At 39.7% G+C, this 19,658-nt stretch overlaps 1 protein-coding gene across 3 annotated transcripts in view; it reads right to left on the bottom strand.

The window, feature by feature from the left end:
* Positions 1 to 14,742, bottom strand: part of LOC307018307 (uncharacterized protein) — a 48,067-nt gene extending 33,325 nt beyond the window's left edge. The window contains exon 1 of one of the 3 annotated variants that reach the window (XM_079648500.1): positions 14,406 to 14,742. In XM_079648500.1, coding sequence (XP_079504626.1) covers positions 14,406 to 14,430 — 25 coding nt within the window. In that variant the 5' untranslated portion in view covers positions 14,431 to 14,742. Of the gene's footprint in view, positions 1 to 11,675; positions 11,887 to 14,405 lie in introns of those variants that run through there. The other 2 variants (XM_079648501.1, XM_079648499.1) reach the window with 2 other exon arrangements.
* Positions 14,743 to 19,658: the final 4,916 nt, after the last annotated feature.

Here is a 19,658-nt window from a genome sequence, read left to right as displayed (position 1 = left end):
ATCATATGAACAAATTATTCTTTAAGAGTTTTTTTTTTCATGTGTGAATTTGGGTAAGATTTAATTTGTTACAGTATAGACCTACAGTTTAAAGGGATGGTTTTAGTAACCACTCTATAAAACCAGACAAATCTTTATTTGTATGGAAAATGTTAAAGGTAGAGCTAGTACCAAGCCAAAGATAGTATTCCAATCTAGAGTATTGATTTCTCCATTGTAGCATGGTTATTACCTCAGGAGGGAAGATTAAGATGGAAATAACATTTGTTTTCCGTCCAAGATGTAGAGTTTAAAAAGACACTGGGCAAAGAGAGATTGCACATTTTAATTTAAAAAAAACTAATATAATTGGGAGCAATACATGCGGGGCCTTGGATCACTCATTGTGATGGTGCATATTTGTTACAACAAATATCGTTCAGGGAGAAGGGGTCGCTCGACCCACCCTGCAGATGTTTTAAATCTTACTTGCAGCTTCAGAGGGAGCGCACGGCACCAGAATATGAGTTTTAAAAGACAAGTGTCACCAGCTCCTAAAGGTCATCCATTCAATCAGTTATGACCTGACATTTAGAGATGTTATTTAAAGGAGAAACATATCTGCCATAGGTGTAAATTCCTGAATTGAACTGCAAACCATTAATGAAATGACTTCTGTTTTAAAGTCCTTGTTAAAGGAGGGAGTAATTATCACATGCTCGGGCACCCAAGGTTCCACACACTGTTAAAGGGGTTAGCATAGCTATTTAAGTAGACAATAATTGAAAATAAATTAGTATAATGAGTTATTGATATTCCACCGGTTCTCACACCATTTCAGGGACTTTATCACTGCATTAGAACAGACCACCCAAAGGTACTGAGTAGGAACTTTTAAGTGATGAAACTCTACAACTGTTGTAACTGACCAAAATCTTCTCCCAGAAATGACTGTCTAGAATGCCGTACCCCAGAGTAGAACGCACAACGGCCCCTTCTAGAGAACATATTACTTTCATACCTTAAATGGTATGAAAGGAGGGAGGGTAAATTTCTCATGAGGAGACAATTACAAATGCTAGCAGAACAAGACGACCAACCCCCGTATACAGATGTTGATGACAATGATGAGTTAGTTTAAATGATATGGATGTTCGGAGATGAGATTGATCAATGAATGTCCAGCTGATGTGATTCTTTACATTATGAAATCATGTGAAGAAGTGAGCAAAATAAAATGCTAAAATGGAGTGAATCCATTTCAATTTACTTTATACTATTCCAAGATAGTTTATTTTATTTTTTTTATTTACTTTGCCAATCCAATATATTTTATTTTATTCTTTATTACTTTATACTATTCTAATATGGTGGATCTCATGTTGTAAAAATCATTGCTATTCTAAAATGGTTTGTTTCTTTTCACTTTGTAAAAACAAGTGCCTTAACATTGAGCGTGGTATGAGAACGGTTTATGTGAAAGGAGGGAGGAAGAAATGTTCTGATACCAAGCCATTGCTGCTATTTTGAAGAATGATATTGAATGTAAACACTAGAGGTTATGCACAAGGGAAAACTTTTATGTTTGTACACAGACAAGAATTTATTTTGTATTTTTGTAAAGTTAAGCCTATTGAACCATTCCATTTTGATTGTATGTTTGTTAATATGAGATATGTAATATGCAAAGTTCAGATGAAGAACTCATTGATTTCAATATTATACACATCTTTTAGGTTTGTAAGGAGGGACTGTTAGAAATTAAAATCAATGTTTTAATGGGGAAATGTAGTTTAAACATGCCGTCACTTTTAATGCAGTTTTACACTGAAAAACCAGAAATTCTTGTGCACAACCAGCTGTTAAGCTTTATTCTGAAACTCTTTCATCTCCGGTTGGCAGTTAGCATGTGGTAAATTTACAATTTCCTAAAGAGGTGAATTTAGTAGCGAAGTGATATGGAGTGGTGCAAACCGAAGCCTACTGATTTAACACTACAACTATAGATGTCGAGATACTACCATGCTGAATATTAAATGAAGGTACAGTTTATTTGAATACATTATTGTTTACAGACGAGAGTAGCATGTGACAACATCCGGAATGACCGGAAACCAAACGAGCCGAGAAGTATTTTTTAGAGTATTGATTACAGCGTTTAGAATGTGTTACATGAAAAGTGATGAAAGAGAATATGAGGAGAAAAGGCGTGTTAAGCATATATTGAATGTGAAAAGAACCAATCCTCTGTTTAAATGCAACAACGGACATTGGAGACGAGGCGAGCCGGCTGGTGGGGAGGAGCCAGCAGAGGATATATAACAGCACCGGAGGAGAGATCGGCCTCTTCTCTTCCCTAACGAGGAGCGGATCACAGCTGTTTGTCTGACTGAACAATATCATGCTTGTGACCAACCCGCGCCTTTTTTAATTAAAGTACCCAATTGAACTTTCACAGAGACTCCATTTAGTCTCCTTTTAAAGCTTCTCTCCTGGACGGGAGAATAACGAACACAGTTTACAGGCCACAAAGTATAGCGCAGCATTATGCATTTGTTTACATGCCCACCGGAACCCCGAGGCATTACCAACAGATCAACGCACAATCAACCCATACATGACATCTCTTTCTCCACATTAAGTGTTAGACATTAGAATTGACTATTCTTGTCTGTCACATACTCTTCTTGTCTGTCACAGAAGTGGTGCAACAGAAGCGTTATTGCGCTAAAGGGAAATTATTTTGACCGAAGATATTTGGATTTGCCGGCTAACGGGAACTCTGACGTCGCCATTTTGTGTGCTTCGCGGATGCGCTCGGGTCTGCTCGGTCAGCTTCCGGATGAGGAGGCATTCGTTCGACCAACTTACAGTTGATAACATTACAAACATTTTTAACAGGGGCCATAATAGTGTAAATAATGTTTGTTTTGGCAGTTATAACTGAATGTAATGTTTTCTACTTTTTTACATCTGGGAAGGTGGAAGTGTCTTGACCAACAACTTAGATATTTCTTATAGCTATGCAGTGCAAGCAAGCGAGCAAACACAAACAAGAACAAACAAACCGAAGAATATAAAAAAAAAGTGAAATGAAGAATAAAATTGAAATTGTACAATATAATATTGTGGTGGTTCATCTTATAATTCAGTCGAGAGAATTCACCAGACAGCATCTAAGACCTGCAAAAATCTAAATTTTCTAGGGGGAGGCCCCCCAAACCCTTCGTGCCATTTTGTCCGCGCGCATTTTTCAGGGCCATCTGTAAATTAGCTTAGATGGCCCACAGGGCCATCTCCCAAAATCCTGAATGTCATGCACTGGAGTGCTTCACACAAAGAAATGTGTAACTTCACAGTTTTACGACACATTTTAATTTTTTTGACTTGCAAAATTATCTTTTAAATTGACAAACATCATATGTGTAATTAGTTCTGGGGGGGCGTTCGATTCCATGTTTGACGCTCGGCGTAACCTTGACGCACTGCCACTCCAACATCCAATCCCCAGAGCTTGAAGATTAATCACGGGGACAGTAGTCCTAAATGATAGCTGGGGATTATGGGTAGTGTAGTGTCTTCAGCCATCCTTAGAAATGTTTTCGGATTTGATATGGCATGAACACCATATCCCTACATGCATTGCGGCTAAAACATCCAATCAGCGACCTTAAACCATAGCTGAGGATCTTGGGTAATCAGTTCAGTGGCTGTGTATCGCAATGATGCTACGTCTGTTTCCGGTTATTTATATTTTGAAATTCAGTTCCTGACGGGCGTCAAAAAAGCCAGAGATTATGGAATTAAACAAATAAATAAAAACAAGGATAATTGTGTGTTATCGGTGAGTAAATAACAGTGTGTTATTTAGAAAAGAATAACAAATTAGAAGGAAAAAAAGATTTTAAAAAATACAGATTTCAGTATTTTGAGGCTCTGAGCCCCATTTCTTTTCCTCACAGACGACAAAAAAAGAACGACATTGTACGATTTAAAATAAAAACAATAATCTTGGCTTGATATTGAGTAAGAACATGTTTTTATGAACCCCACAGCTTCCGGTCTTCCAAGACCCGAGCGGACAAAAAGACGTGCTGCAGGCACGAAACATACTCCCAATAGAAATACATCGCTTTTAAAATCGTTCTGTGTGACACGAAAAAAAGGGGAAAATCGTGATGGCAGTGGCGAGCCGTCAGGGCCCTCTAGGCCCTCTGTGAGGGCCTAAGATATTCAAAAAATATATATTTGAAAACATTAAAAAATAATATATTTAAAATATTTGTAATAGTTTTTTGCTGTTGCATTTTTCATTAGTTTTACCAAAATAACTTAATTTAATTGTATTTAAAATAATATTTCCAAAGAAATAAATCCTTTGAATCTGCCTGTTCAGTTTCTGTTGGAATGTGAAGGGTTAAATGCCATCTCTGCGAGTTATGTGAAGACGGGAGGGCTTGTTGGTCCCTCTCTACATTCACAGAGGGCCCGCTAGAGTAACTCAATGAGAGAGTAATGTCAAATTGACCAATCATATCTTCCCTCTAAATGGGCGGGATTTATTTTCGCGGACTTTATGACAAGTTCCACCCGCTGTGAGGTCTATGCCAGAGTCATAGAGAGAAGGAGTTACGACACCCTTTGATGTCGCCGCCAGCCGGTCACGTGGTTTATGTATGCCGGGATAGTTCAAAACGCACTTCCGGGGCAATGCTTCTCTATGGCAAAAACAGCACGAACATGGTCAAAATAGTCATCGATTAAACCAACGCTGTTATTTTTTAAAGATTGCTTTCATATTTACATGATGTGGTTACACTTTGTATGGATTGGCACTATTTCCAAGTTTCGTTATTTAACGATATTTTGAGGGGAAAGTGTGGTAGCACAAGCAGGCTATGTTTATGTCACTACCAGGGCAGTCACGTCCGTAGTATAGTTGCGCTGCGCTGTCATGTTCTTCTATGGGACATACATCAGAGTCATAGAGAGAAAGAGTTACGACACTCTTTGATGTCGCCGCCAGCCGGTCACGTGGTTTATGTATGCCGGGATAGTTCAAAACGCACTTCCGGTGCAATGCTTCTCTATGGCAAAAACAGCACGTACATGGTCAAAATAGTCATAGATTAAACCAACGCTGTTATTTTTTAAAGATTGCTTTCATATTTACATGATGTGGTTACACTTTGTATGGATTGGCACTATTTCCAAGTTTCGATATTTTCAGGGGAAAGTGTGGTAGCACAAGCAGGCTATGTTGATGTCACTGCCAGGGCAGTCACGTCCGTAGTATAGTTGCGCTGAGCTGTCATGTTCTTCTATGGGACATACATGTAACGATCAACTATCTAAAAATAGTTGTGTTAATTAAACGCACAAGAGGTTCTTGAATGAAATAAAATTATAAAAGGTAAACAGAAATAATAAACGGATAATCTGCTCTTCCCACAAAATAGTCCCCACGGAAATGTATTAACTAAAGTCTATATGCACACATTAACAAAATAAACAAAGACAGGTTCTCTGCGTTATTCAAATGTATTCACAGTTTTTCGAGCCAAACAAAACCAAACAAAAAGTCCACTCGCAATACATTTTAATTGTCTTTACTGCCTAATCCAGGCCATAGTGTAATTCATTGATACAAAAAAAAAGGCTGTTGCTCCTGCGCCCGTCGGTGGCAAAAACAGAAATGTTTGTAGGCCTTTCAGGCTATAATCTACAAAAAAGGAAAACACGATGATCGGCGTGGCACAAAGCGATCTCACCCTGTGTTGGAGAGAATCTCTCTCACTGTGCGCGTCCTCTCCAGGGATTGATTGATTGATTGATTGAAAAGTTTATTAACAGCTTGTATATTGGGTACAGTACAGTACAGCTCAAAACATACAATTGTTAAGGGGATGCAGACCAGAGAAAGACTTTTGTCTTGTTTACATCAGGGTCCCCCATTTCCAATTCATCATATCATTTAAGACAGAGGTGCCCAGTACGTCGACCGCGGTCGACCGGTCGACCGCGGGGGCAATGCTGGTAGATCGCGAGTCATTCATAAAAAAAAAAAATCCAGCTCCGTTAAAATAGACAAAACAGCTTTTGATTCCTCCTCCCTTGGCCTCCCTGCCACTTAATTCAGGAGTTTACTTGATTGACAGAAAAAGCGACCTATTGCTTTCCAGTCTGTTAACCCAGAATGCAAAGCGATACAAAATCAGTCAAGTGCCGGGAGAGACAAACAACAAAATGAGTGCAGGAACGAGCAAAAAGCTAAAGACATACCACTTCCACACAGAATGGGAGGGAGAATCTTTTTTTGTGATGTCACATTCAAAGGTTATTTGCCTTATTTGTAAAGCAAGCGTCGCTCTGCCAAAGAAAGGTAACGTGGAGAGGCATTATCGGAGTGTTCACAAGGCATATGACAGCGACTTCCCTCCGAGTAGCGAGTTGAGAAAGAGAAAGGTCATGTATTATTGCTACACAAACATTATCTCTTAGTCTTAGTGTCGCCAACTCGTTTCTAACATGCAAAAAGACAAACAAATGCGTATATGGTCGGTGTATTTTCTATCTTTCCAATCCAGAAGAGATCTCTCTCTCCCCCGTCTGTTTGCAAGGGGGCGGGGCAGTTTACACACACGCAGCTCCTACATGCAGCAACACACGGAGGAGATGGTGGAGAGAAGCGCTCCAAGGTGTGGTTACATGTTACCCGTCTTGAGGTGGACAATGCTCGTCACCAAAAGTGTTTAGCATGTAAGGGCGGTAACACGAGCAATTTGTCTAAACATTTAGCAAAAGTGCACCACATTCAGACGGAGGAATGCACCGGGTTCGACTGTCTTTCTCGTAGCTCTGTAGCCCCATCCACGAGTAACGTTTCCACGTAAGGTGTTATGTATGCTAGCAGCAACACACGGAGTTAACTACATTATACAAACATGGGTTAATGATTAGACTTAGTAACTGAGTTATTTATTTTGTTAAAGTTTCAGCTATTCTGTTTACAGTTCTGTCATCACATTATTTAATACGATTTGTTAAAACATTGTTGTTTCTTTTGATGTGAAATATTATTTATTTAATTCAAATAAAAAGCAATGTTAATTTTGTTCACAATTTGTTCAGTTAATTTAATAATATATGTATTTTTGAATCAAGTATTCATCTTTATTGTCTTCATTGTTAGTTTCCACATGCCTAAAACAACCTCAAACTAAATCTAAAAGTTGATGGCTAAATAAGAGCGTTTGAGAAATTGTGCAAGGCACACAGCAGTAGTCCGAATAGTCGATTAATCGTTTCATTAATCTATAGATTAATCGATAATCAAATTAGTCGTTTGTTGCAGCCCTATTGTAGTTATCCCATGTAAAAATAAAACGTGTTATTCAGCAACCCTTGCAATTTGGGATTTTATTTTTGGTTGGTAGACCTCGGTTAGCTGGTCATTTCAAAAGTAGCTCACCAGCCAAAAAAGTGTGGGCACCCCTGATTTAAGACATACAAGACATATTTGACATACAGATGGCTTATTTACAATTTACATACAGGTGTTTTTTTACGGCTTACTTACAAATTTCATTTTAGATTTCGTTCTAATACATCCTAACCGGACATTTAAGACATACCAAGTCTACAGATATACAGTTAGTAACAGAGTCTAAAATGCGAGTATATACATAGATGGGGGGGGAAGCTGCCCATTGTACGACAGGTTGAGATTTGTACCATTACCGGAGCCAGTTTTGCAATGCTCTCCCCCGAAGGTGCTCTTTAAGAGAGGTTTTGAAGGTAAGTATAGTTTTACTTTCCTTTACATTAGTGGGAAGAGCGTTCCACCTTGATGTGGCATAATTGCGAAACGTGTATTCCCCTTTTTTTGTGCCAAATCTGGGTTTTACATGATTTGTGGAGCTCCCTCTGGTGTTATGATCATGATATTCCTTGACCTTTGGGAAGAATTTTGACATGTACATGGGTACCATAGAGGTGTATTGGATCTTGTAGACCAGGCCCATTGCAAGTAGCTGTACTCTGTCGTCTACTCTAAGCCATCCTAGGTTGTCAAAGTGGGCAGAGGTGAGGTGGGTTCTAGATGAAAGGTCAAGCAGTAGTCTGACCAGTTTATTTTGTGATGTTTGAAGTTTTATTTTTAGCGCCTTGGAGGTGCTATGGTACCATGACGTGCAAGCATAGTCATAGTACCCTTAGAGAGGGAGATGTGCTTCGAGGTCGGTCGATGCAATATCCACATACGGTTACTTTCAGTTACTTCCCCCGTTGCATTTTAACATATATAGACATGCTGAGGAAACTTAAATATCCCGCTGAATACCCGCATTCACCACACATACGCTTCCTCCTCCCGTGAAAACCACCCCTGGCATCCCGGTGACGCGCCCACTAGTGATGGGAATTCCGGCTCTTCTTGGTGAGCCGGATCATTTGGCTCGGTTCGCCAAGAAGAGCCGGCTCTTTCGGCTCCTAAACGGCTCTTCAGTTTACCACATATTATACCTTTTATAATTAAATCAAATGTAGCCCTGTTTTGACTAATGAATGATGTATAGGCCTATGTGTACACATATATCACTTAAATTAATCAATACATCCTTTGTACTGAAGTATTCAAAAGTAAAAATTACATGTTTAATATAAATGATTTGCTGTGGCCAAATATTTTTTCAGCCCATGGCTGCACGCCCCCCTGCAAGAGAGGGGAGCGTGCTCTGAGATCTGTTGCTGGGCTCTCAGAAGAGGGGGAGAAAAAGAGATCTCCCTCCTCCGTGTTTTATTCGTTATATATACAGTCTATGGTTTTATTGTTATAGAAGTAAGAAGAGAAGTAACGGGGCAGAAAACCTCCTTTGTACGCAGCGGTATATAGACATCATATAACATAGACATCAGACGGCGACACATAGTCCGTTGATATTTACTTTGGCATTAGGGCAGGGATATCTAGATACTTTCCAAGGTTTGACATAATGAATTGTGCTACTTTTAAAGCAAGCAACGATGTTTTCAAATCTCTAATCAAAAAGCTCCTCAAAAACACTATCGAAGCAGTTCCTGCCGTGCCGTTGCTACGTTAGTTCAAATAGTAACAACGGACTATTTTTCTTAGTGGATGCATGTCAATTTAAATAAATACATACGATACAACTATATTTTAAATCAATAAAATCATTTTCTAAATCCATAAAAGCATTTCAATTAATACTGGGAGTCATGTCGTTACTTTGTTGAGAATGTGGCTATGTAATAAGCGGGATAATGTGCACATTGCACATTGCATAATGTGCCTTCATGCCGATCTAGATCCCTCCGCAAAAAAATGATGTGTCGGTCGTGAAGAGCCGGCTCGTTCACGACCGACACATCACTAGCGCCCACTAAAAAGCCTCTGGGCGCGCAGCGACAGGTGAATCTGCAAATGAGGCTTGCAGAACCACACCCTCAAACCTTACACAAAAGTGGACATTTAATGACTGTAGTTGCGAGGATAATACACATGCATCATAGATTTTTCATTTCATTCTAAACTACATGTCTTAACCTTTTCCCCTGCCCCTACAGTTTATAAGACACACTGAGATCAAACTGCGACTGTCAAAGACAGACAGCAGCGATTGCGTTATTGAATGGTAAATATATATAAAAAAAACACACACACCCAAGTACTTTTTCAGCTGTAATTGCATTATTGCATACTTTTTATTGACAGTTTTGCATTTGGAGAGGCAGGGTGACAACGGAAAGCTTGGTAGCCTATTACTTAGATACGTTTTACATTTTTGGAGGGAAACGCTTGTGTTCATGTTAGCATGGGTAGCATAATCATGTTAAGACTATGAATATAATTTTACCACAACAGTGGATGAACAATTGATATGTGTTTGAACAAGAACAACAGGAAGAACAAAGTAAAAGGGACGAACAAATGTGTGAACAAGTATTAAGAACAGCGTATGGAAAAAGTGATGTGTGTTAGAACAAAACAAAGTAAAATTAATGAGAAGGAGAACAAAGAGGGTTAGGGTTAAACAGAAAAAGATTAATTCAGCCAAAAAACACAATTTGATTAATCTAAAGTGTAAAACAATCTTCAACACAGACCAAATTAGTGCCCTTGGCTTGGACAACAAAAGATATGGTGGGGCAAAGAAACGATAAATTAAATTGAGACAGAGTGGGAGACTGAAAATGATTACTATGATAAATATTAAAACTATTTACAAAACTATTTACAGAAGCTCCTGTTGAACCATGATTCAAAACCACTACAGGATATAAAACCGTCCAAGCGATCTCTGCCTGAAATCAGGACCACTCAGAGGCAGGGCCGCCTTAATGCACGGGCTGACCTGGGCTGAAGCCCAGGGGCCTACGGAGATCGGGGGCCTATCATGAGCCAATTAAATTTTTTTAAAAAATCAATTTTTTTTATTTTTTATTTCGGGTGTTTTAAAAAAAAAAGTTAAATAAACAAAGTCTTGGCTTTCTGAATATGAAACTTTCATTTCCAAAATCACACGATAAATAAATTTTTGAAGCTTGTAAAGGGAAGACAACAGCTCTCCCTCACCACTCTGCTGTTCCACAGGCGCCGCCCCCCTCCCTCCACTGACATTATTAATGTAAGACGTAGAGTAATCATAGATAACACAGCAAGGTCCGTTACAGTTTGTTTTCATCTGATTTAAAAAAAACAAAGTCTTGGCTTTCAGAATATTAAACTTGTTTCGGCAAATTCAGATGATAAATACAACTTTGAAGCTTGTGACGGCATAATTACAAGCGGAGAACGGAGTAACTTGACGTCACAGCAGGCATAACAACAGCCGGTGTTTCTCCTGAGTGTTTTCCCCGGGAAACAAACACAATACACACAAACGCAAATATACACAAACACACACACGTCAGGATGAGAATATGTTTCACATGTGACTTATTCAAATTGCGAGTGATTGAGTGAAGAAAAAGTTTGAGAGTGGTGCTCAGAAAAGGAAATTGTTGAGGGAAAAGGAGTTTCGAGACAAGCAGCTGTTACAAAAAATGCCGAAGCTTACAGGTTATTTTAAACCTGTAGGCCAGGATGAGGAGGAAGGACAGATAAGTTCTGTACCGAGCGGTAGCGGTGCCGTCCGCGGGGCCTCGGAGACAAGTAGGCCGTCTGGTTCTGATAGCGATGGAGTAGCGGGAGAGGAAAAACAGACAGGAGGGACATTATCTGTTGGAGGAGATGGAGAGGACGACGAGGACTTGCTACGTGGAGGGGAGCCAACGGCAACCGGACAAATACATGAGGGAGGCCCGATACGTCACTCATCTGGAGGAGAGGACCAGGCGCGTGTAGAGCAGAGTGGAGAAGTGCGATCACAGAGCCTGCCGAGGCTATAAATGACTTTGATTTGTTGTTTAAATAGGGGGGCCTACAAAAACTATCAGCCCCAGGGCCTGATGGCAGGTTAAGGCGGGCTTGCTCAGAGGAGAATGCAGCACATCAAACTGGAGTCAGGAGTGTGAATAACACATTTTGGCCAAAACAAATGTTCCTTCTGACACAGAACGATTTTAAAAGCAATGTATTTCTATTGGTAGTATGTTTCGTGCCTGCAGCACGTCTTTTTGTCCGTTCGAGTCTTGGAAGACCGGAAGCTGTGGGGTTCATAAAAACATGTTCTTACTCAATATTTCGAATTCGGGGCCTTAAGATCGGTCCCAAGGGCAGCTGGAAACCAGTCCAGACAAGACTGGTGATGGCCACAACAACAATCCTGGAGGTCCAGCATGACCTGTTGAGACAAGGGCACAAATTTGTTCTCACAAGCCGCTTCACTAGAGACTGCCTGGAAAACACATTTTCGTCCATTCGTCTGAGGAACTCTGTCCCAACACCTGTAGAGTTCCAATATGCACTGCGCGCTGTCACCGTGTGCCAGTTCCTATCGCCAGTGCATACTGGCAGTTACGTGGAGGATGGATCAGACCAATTGGCTGACTTCCTGGACACGCAGAACAGCAGCTGCAGAGTGGAGCAGCTGGTAGACCTGACAACACCACCTGACATCACTAAAACCGAGTCCTGTGTCCTATACCACCTTGCAGGATACATAGTGAAAAGGGTCATCAGCTTCTCACTTTGTGACAAATGCCAGTGTGCCCTAGTGAAAAATGTCAGTGATGGTGAAAATGAGAGAGCTGGTCTGCTGGTATTAAAATAATTTAAAAGGGGTGCACTTTACCGTCCATCTGATGAGGTTTTCACCCTTGTTCAGAACGCAGAGCAGCTGTTCCGTGTGAGGACGAGCGATTCCCTTTGTTAAAAATAAACATTTTGGATGCATGACCATGTTTTAGGCTCATCCTTCATTCACTGCTGTTACTTACCTTACACTTACCTGTTCAGTAGGCTATTATGTTTTTAAGACTGAATAATACCTTTGAAGAACGATCATTAAACTAGTGTGTATATTACAATACAAAGGAATCTATCCTAGCATGCCATCAAGCATTAAAAAGTAGCGCTAGGCTAGTTGTACAGTACAGATGAGTTAACACGGAACAGTACCAAAAAAAACTAAGTACAGTCAACATGTCACATAATGAAATGTTAGTATATCCCAAAATTCAATGAAATATTAAATGAAATATTTATCACAAACGCCACCTCATTTCTACTAGTGCTAGCAGTTAAGTCATATCATACAGAAACAGCCGACTAAGGATGGCTGACACGGTCAGGTTCAGCAGATAAAAACCAAAAAAAACCATAATCAATCTAAATCCTGCTTGTTAGATACCCAGCATCATTGATATATAAGCTGCTAGTGATTCATTACTGAAATCTTACCTTCAAAGCTGACGAAGTCGCGCTAGCTAACTAGCAGGCAATGCTAGCAAAATTGGTTGTAACAACCAGATACAATATAGATAATTACGCTGTGCATATACAAATGAAGACCAGTATAAGCATCATAAAGGACCTCTGATACAATATAGACAGTTGACAATTCAAAAGAGTTCGATATTTCAGCAACTTACCTCTGGAACTAATCGACGCGCCGTAATGTAAGTGAATGAGGTCCAACGCCCAAATGACAATATTTTGAACTATTTCGATGTCCATACCCCGGAAGTAGGCGCCGCCATTTTTTACAACGGAGGTCGATGGGAGTGTCCTAACTCTTATCTCTCTTGGGCTCTGGTCTATGCAAGTGGTGCAGTGACGCGTCCTAAAACCTGGAAGTATGCCGCGCTCGGATTCCCTCGACAGAAAGCAATGGGATTTCTCCATAGGATTTTGGAAAATAGCTGTAAATACGGTCTGTGGAAAACAAACCTGTTAGATAAATGCACGTTTTGTTCAGCCGGATAATATCCACATGTCTACCCTACTTTTATTATTTTCGAATTATAAATCTAATTGATAGATTTATGATGGATATATTTATGATTAGCATAAGTTCGTTCATGATGGCTCTCTTCAGTGATAGTGATGACATCGTTGCAAAATTATTAACCGAGTCATTTTCAAGATTGAGTTACAGTGAGAAACTGGAGTGGCAAAGGATCAGCTGCATGACCCGCCATCAAGTGCTTCATCCAAAAGGACAGGAGAATGGACTTTGTGTTTAAGTGATTTGATCATCAAAGGTAGGCCTAAATAATCTTCAATGTGGGCCGCCATGCCGACTTAAAGGCCCAGTGAAGTGCATGTTTTTGCACCAAAATGAAATGGCAGTTTCATTCCTTACATATCATTGTGCCTGTTCATGGCTAAAATAATGTTTAATAATTCATAATTAATGAATTAATGAATTATTAATTTTGCCGTCTGAGCCTAACGGAAGTTGCAGACGATAGTGGCTGTGACGTCACAAGATGTACCCAGTTGCGATTGTAAACATGGCGGAGACTCTGGAAAGTGACACTAGTGTGAGAGAAATGATTGATTTGGACAGCTTTTCGGACAGGATAGATGAGGAAAGTGATCAATCTGGTGCACTTTGAGGGCAACATTAAGAGATTTATGGATACAGCTCTCAACACTCATATGAAACATATATTTCAATAATCAAAAAACATTGGAAGGATTTCTTAACCTATTTTATACAACTAATATTACATAGATGGAAATATTTGTTTACATAGATGACCAAACCCACTGAGATAACTTAGGCTACAGTTTACCTCCCTGAGCTGACGTTATCTCTCTCAGTCCCACAGGAGAGCACTCTCCCTCTCCTTATTGTTGAAACAGCTAATCTCCGTTAGCTCCGAGCTAGCACCAGATGCTAACAACAACCCTGTAACTCTGTCAGTCTCTCTTTCTCTCTCTCTCGAATCGACCACTGGCCTTTATTTATCATGATCAATCAAATAATCTACGAAACAATGACACCAGCCAGGCTCACCTTCATCTTTTGGGAACAGAAACATCGCCACTTCGGCAGACTTGACATTACTACAGCCAGCGGCAATGCATCGTTTCCCCTGTGTTTTTCATCCCTCTTTCTTCACTGTCGCCTCCATTGTCAGGTTTTCTCGATTGGCAATCACTTCCAGTCGACTCCGACACACTTTCCAGGAAAATACTAGCTCAAAAACGTTGAGAAATTCGACTTTGAAAAAGAGAAAAAACGAACGGTGGTGAATGTAAACAGTGCAGCGGCGTCCATCTCGTGACGTCACGCAGTAGATCGCAAGCCACGCCCACAAAGGCGAAGGTCGACTGCAGATTTCCCCGGAAAATTCAAAACTCGTCAAATTTGTTGCTATTCCAACATTTTTTGATATGGGTTCCAATGGACAATTTTGGTCATTACTATACGTATTAGCATAACAGATCATGCACAGGTGCACACTTCACAGGGCCTTTAATTCATTTGTAATGATAGGTGTTTATATAAATGGTGATGTTTTGTGTGGTAGAGGATCGCTGTCATTGATGCGTTTTGCACCCCTTCTTTTTAAAGAATGAAGTGGGGGGTCGGGGGGGGGGGGTTGGGTCAGAGGGCCTAGATATAAAAGTCACAGCTCGCCACTGCGGGATGGTGATACAGTGAGTGAAGCAGGTAGGACCCAAACGCAGATAACACTTGATATAACCTTTATTTCAAGGTCTAACATAAACTTGGAACAGACAAAACACTCTCCGGTGAACTACAGATGTAGCGATTCATTTCAGACAGTTTGAAACGCGAGGGCCGTGATTGGTACGTGATCTGCCCTCGCTCAAGGGAAAACCTCCAGCTTGACTTGAGACCGCCCCCGTGATAGATAAATGTAATTATAATGAAGCCAGCTGCAATGGATCATTGATCCACCAGGGGGTGCAGTGGGGTTCCACACTGGAGCTCATGTGAAATAAAGTGAGATACAGTATGCTGGATGTACAGCGGAACTTTGTTAAGATCCATATGTCACGGATATCATACTACTGTGCTAAATAAGAGACATGTAATCATTTACAAAACATCACCATGTTGTTATTTAACAAAATAATTTTGTTATTCGAAAAAAACGAACGGGAGGAAATGCATCCCGGCTCTCGATTTGTAATCCTAATTTAATCATCATCTTCACCACGATCATTTATGTTTATGTTCGCCGAATTGACATGAAATCACTGACACATATGAATATACTGTATTCAACTTCATTAAAACGTTATTAACGTGCCTAAACTCAGTAATTCACCAAAAATATGTATATTTTAATGGGGTTTCGTCGGTCTATCAGGATCCCAAAGTGTAGCGGAGGGATCCTCATCTGGATGAAGGGTGTTATTTTCCCCATAAAGAACAAGTCGCTGCAAATTATCCCGCTTATTACATGGCCACATTCTCAACAAAGTAACGACATGACTCCCAATATTAATTGAAATGCTTTTATGGATTTAGAAAATGTTTTTATTGATTTAAAAAATAGTTGTATTGATTTAAATTGACATGCATCCGCTAAGAAAAATAGTCCGTTGTTACAGTTTTTTAAACAGTCTGAATGAAACGGCAGCTCTCAGCTGTGTATTTACACAACAAATGGCCCATCAACCACAGCTCTCTCCCCCCCTCCCCCCCTGATCTTTCTTCTCCAGCAGCTAAATTAACAGTAGGTTACTCTGAGTGACCATAGACTGTATGTGACAAGCTTACAGTTAGTGACGTAACAACACCATAAAAGCTGGTGGGTTGAAAGCAATACGGGAGGTAAAAATAACTACAATAATTGTGACTTATTTATTGTGGCTTTTATGTTTTTAGGTATAAAATGTTATGTAATTCAGGTTTATAGTTCACCCTTCTCTAAAAGCCTTCAACAATGACAATATTCATTGTAATTTAATAAATCCTTCCAACACACATTGTAAAAAATAGCCTACTGTAAGTTAAGAAATCATTTCAATATGTACATCTTCTGATGTAACAACAATAACATTATAAATAGTAACATAGCTGAACATGGTATTGCACATTTAGCTTTGAGTGATACTGACCTGAGATGTTTTTATTACATGAATTAAGGTGACTGAGGCTTTTTAACATACAGGGATGCAAACTCATCAGGTATGAAAAAGGTGACAAGGATCCGAGCCCCCGGCTCCCCCACCCCACGGAATGACAGAGGATTTTAGCAGTCAGAACAACTAAAGCAGCAGTGTTAATAATAACAGAAACGCCAAAGAGTCACATAATAGAAATATATAAAAGCATTTATTTTAAATTGTGTAGCAGTCAGTTTATAATTTTGGCAGCACTGTTGAGCATTTTGAAAATGTATTTTCATGCCTCTGTGCAAGGCTTAAGTCTTTTTATCTTTATAGCCACATGGTGTAAAGTAACTAAGTTCATAAACTCAACAAGTACTATACTTGGGCACACTTTTGAGATACTTGTACTTTATTTAAGTATTTCAATGTTTTGCTACTTTGTTCTTCTACTCCACTACAGTTTAGAGGTACATGGTGTACTTTGACTCCACTACATGTATTTAATACCTTTAGTTACTTTACAGATCTGGATTAATTAAGTGAAATATAATCAAGTGTTAAATCAGACTTTAGTTCCACCTGGAGTAAATCCACAAGCTACCCTGCAGTATACAAAGTCATTCAAACTAGCTGCACCTTTACCAGCTTTGAGAACACTTTCATGATCAATCATTATAAAACATATCATATCTATTATTCTGAAATGGACCAATCTGCACAATGACTACTTTTACTGTCGCTACTTTCACTATATTTTGATGATAATACTTTTCTACTTTTACTTGAGGAACATTTTGAATGCAGGACTTTTACTGTAACAGAGTATTCCTACACTCTGGGACTATTACTTTTAGTCAAGTACAAGATCTGAGTACTTCTAGTTTTACTCAAGTACAAGATTTGAGTACTTCTACTTTTACTCTAGTACAAGATCTGTGTGCTTCTACTTTTACTCAAGTACAAGATTTGAGTACTTCTACTTTTACTCTAGTACAAGATCTGTGTGCTTCTACTTTTACTCAAGTACAAGATCTGAGTACTTCTACTTTTACTCAAGTACAAGACCTGAGTACTTCTACTTTTACTCAAGTACAAGATCTGAGTACTTCTACTTTTACTCAAGTACAATATATATATATACTTATACCACCTCTGTTTATAGCCTATGAAAAAAACTATTAGAAATAGAAGGCTAAAGCTAACGTTAGCAGATAGTGACAATGTATGCTAGCTAGCTAGCTCAACGATTCCTTAAATAATATTGCCACAGAAAAACTTTTCAGTTCACATCACGCTCTGCCGCTCCGACAGGGAGCTCTGCTCTGAACACCTGAACAGCCCGTTCTAACAGCTGTTCACCAGCGGTCCAGTCTGTGCCACAGTGACTCCGGACGCACAGTTAATATTAACGAACGCACCCGTAGGTAATGTAGCTGCTGAAGCTAGACCATCATCTGGGAGCAGCAGAGCCTTATTATACATCCATGAGCAGAGCCGACAGGCAGGAGTACTCGAGCACACAGCTCGTACTTCATTATAATATATAAAAAAAGAACACCATGCGTGTCATGATGGCACATAACAGCTCACGGCCGCAGATTACTCCGGGTCCCAGCCCCCCCCATACCCCAAAAATATTTGTATTGCAGATCTACATGAATCACACAAACGACTTATTTTGGATTCAAAACGGCGAATTTCGCCGAAAGGTGACAAGTTTGCATCACTGAACATAGACAGAGCACAACTGAAACATAACATCTGAAATGATGTAACAACATAATACACTTGTGGGGATGCTTGGGATGTGAGGAATGAGGGACACGGCTTAGAACGGGCGTGTCGCCTGGCAGGACAGGAGAGTGTGTGCACCAGTCTGCCTTGATCTATGAATTCATGTCCGTGACACTCACTGCTGCCCACAGCTGTTTTATAGAAGGAAATTCCTTCACTTCATGAAAGTGTTTTAACCACACACATCTCTACACACACATGACGGGTGTTATTTTCCCCATAAGGAACAAGTCGCTGCAAATTATCCCGCTTATTACACGGCCAAATTCTCAACAAAGTAACGACATGACTCCCAATATGAATTGAAATGCTTTTATGGATTTAGAAAATGTTTTTATTGATTTAAAAAATAGTTGTATGTATTGATTTAAAAAATAGTTGTATGTATTGATTTAAATTGACATGCATCCGCTAAGAAAAATAGTCCGTTGTTACAGTTTTTTAAACAGTCTGAATGAAACGGCAGCTCTCAGCTGTGTATTTACACAACTAATGGCCCATCAACCACAGCTCTCTCCCCCCCTCCCCCCTTGATCTTTCTTCTCCAGCAGCTAAATTAACGGTAGGTTACTCTGATTGACAAGCTTACAGTTAGACACAACACTGTCATTGCAAGTGACCCTCTGTTAGTTGACTTTTATGTTCAACTGCTAAATTCGTTACTGATAAAAAAAGGGCTTCTACTGTACCTAATTACCTTAACACTAGAACCGCCAGAGGTTTTTGTATAGGCCTACCTAAACCCGTCAAATCCCGCTATTAGAATGCAATTTTTAACAACATAGGGTGCTACATAACACACTTTCAGGAAAAGTCAGGGACTGGGAGACTTTAATATTTTATTGAAAAAAAGTTACATTGCACACACACAACACACATCACACAAATTGACCCGATTGGCGGTTCTAGTATTAAATAAACTCACTAATTAATGAAACCAGTTCAATACGCATTATTCTTATTCTTATCATTCTTTATGAGCGCAGAAATAGTCTTAAAATCAGATCTGTTTTTTAAATGAAATCTTACGGCAGGCAGTTAGCTCTGATCACCTATGACAAATGCGCCGCACCTAATCGCTGGCCATTCAGCCACAGACACTGTTCGAAATGGGGGGGAGCTAGGGGGAGCTTGGCTCCCCCGAAGAGGGAGGGAGCTCCCTTGATGGCTGAGTTTGAGATAAATAGGGGGAGCCCAAAACAATCGTGCATATTTGTGTCACACAGATTAGAAATGTTGAGTTTCTGTAAATAACAGTTCTTGAAATAAATAATAGTTATTGTTCATTACAGTTTCTGAATATTTGTTTTATATTTGTGAATATGTCTGGGTGTTGCCATCTGTACGTGGCGGCGCTGCATTCTTACTTACGTTGCTATGGTTA

Source organism: Notothenia rossii (assembly GCF_949606895.1).
Source record: "Notothenia rossii genome assembly, chromosome: 9".
Taxonomy (NCBI): Eukaryota; Metazoa; Chordata; class Actinopteri; order Perciformes; family Nototheniidae; genus Notothenia; species Notothenia rossii.
Note: the sequence above shows the minus strand (reverse complement) of the source record. Positions and strands in the feature narration are given on the sequence as shown.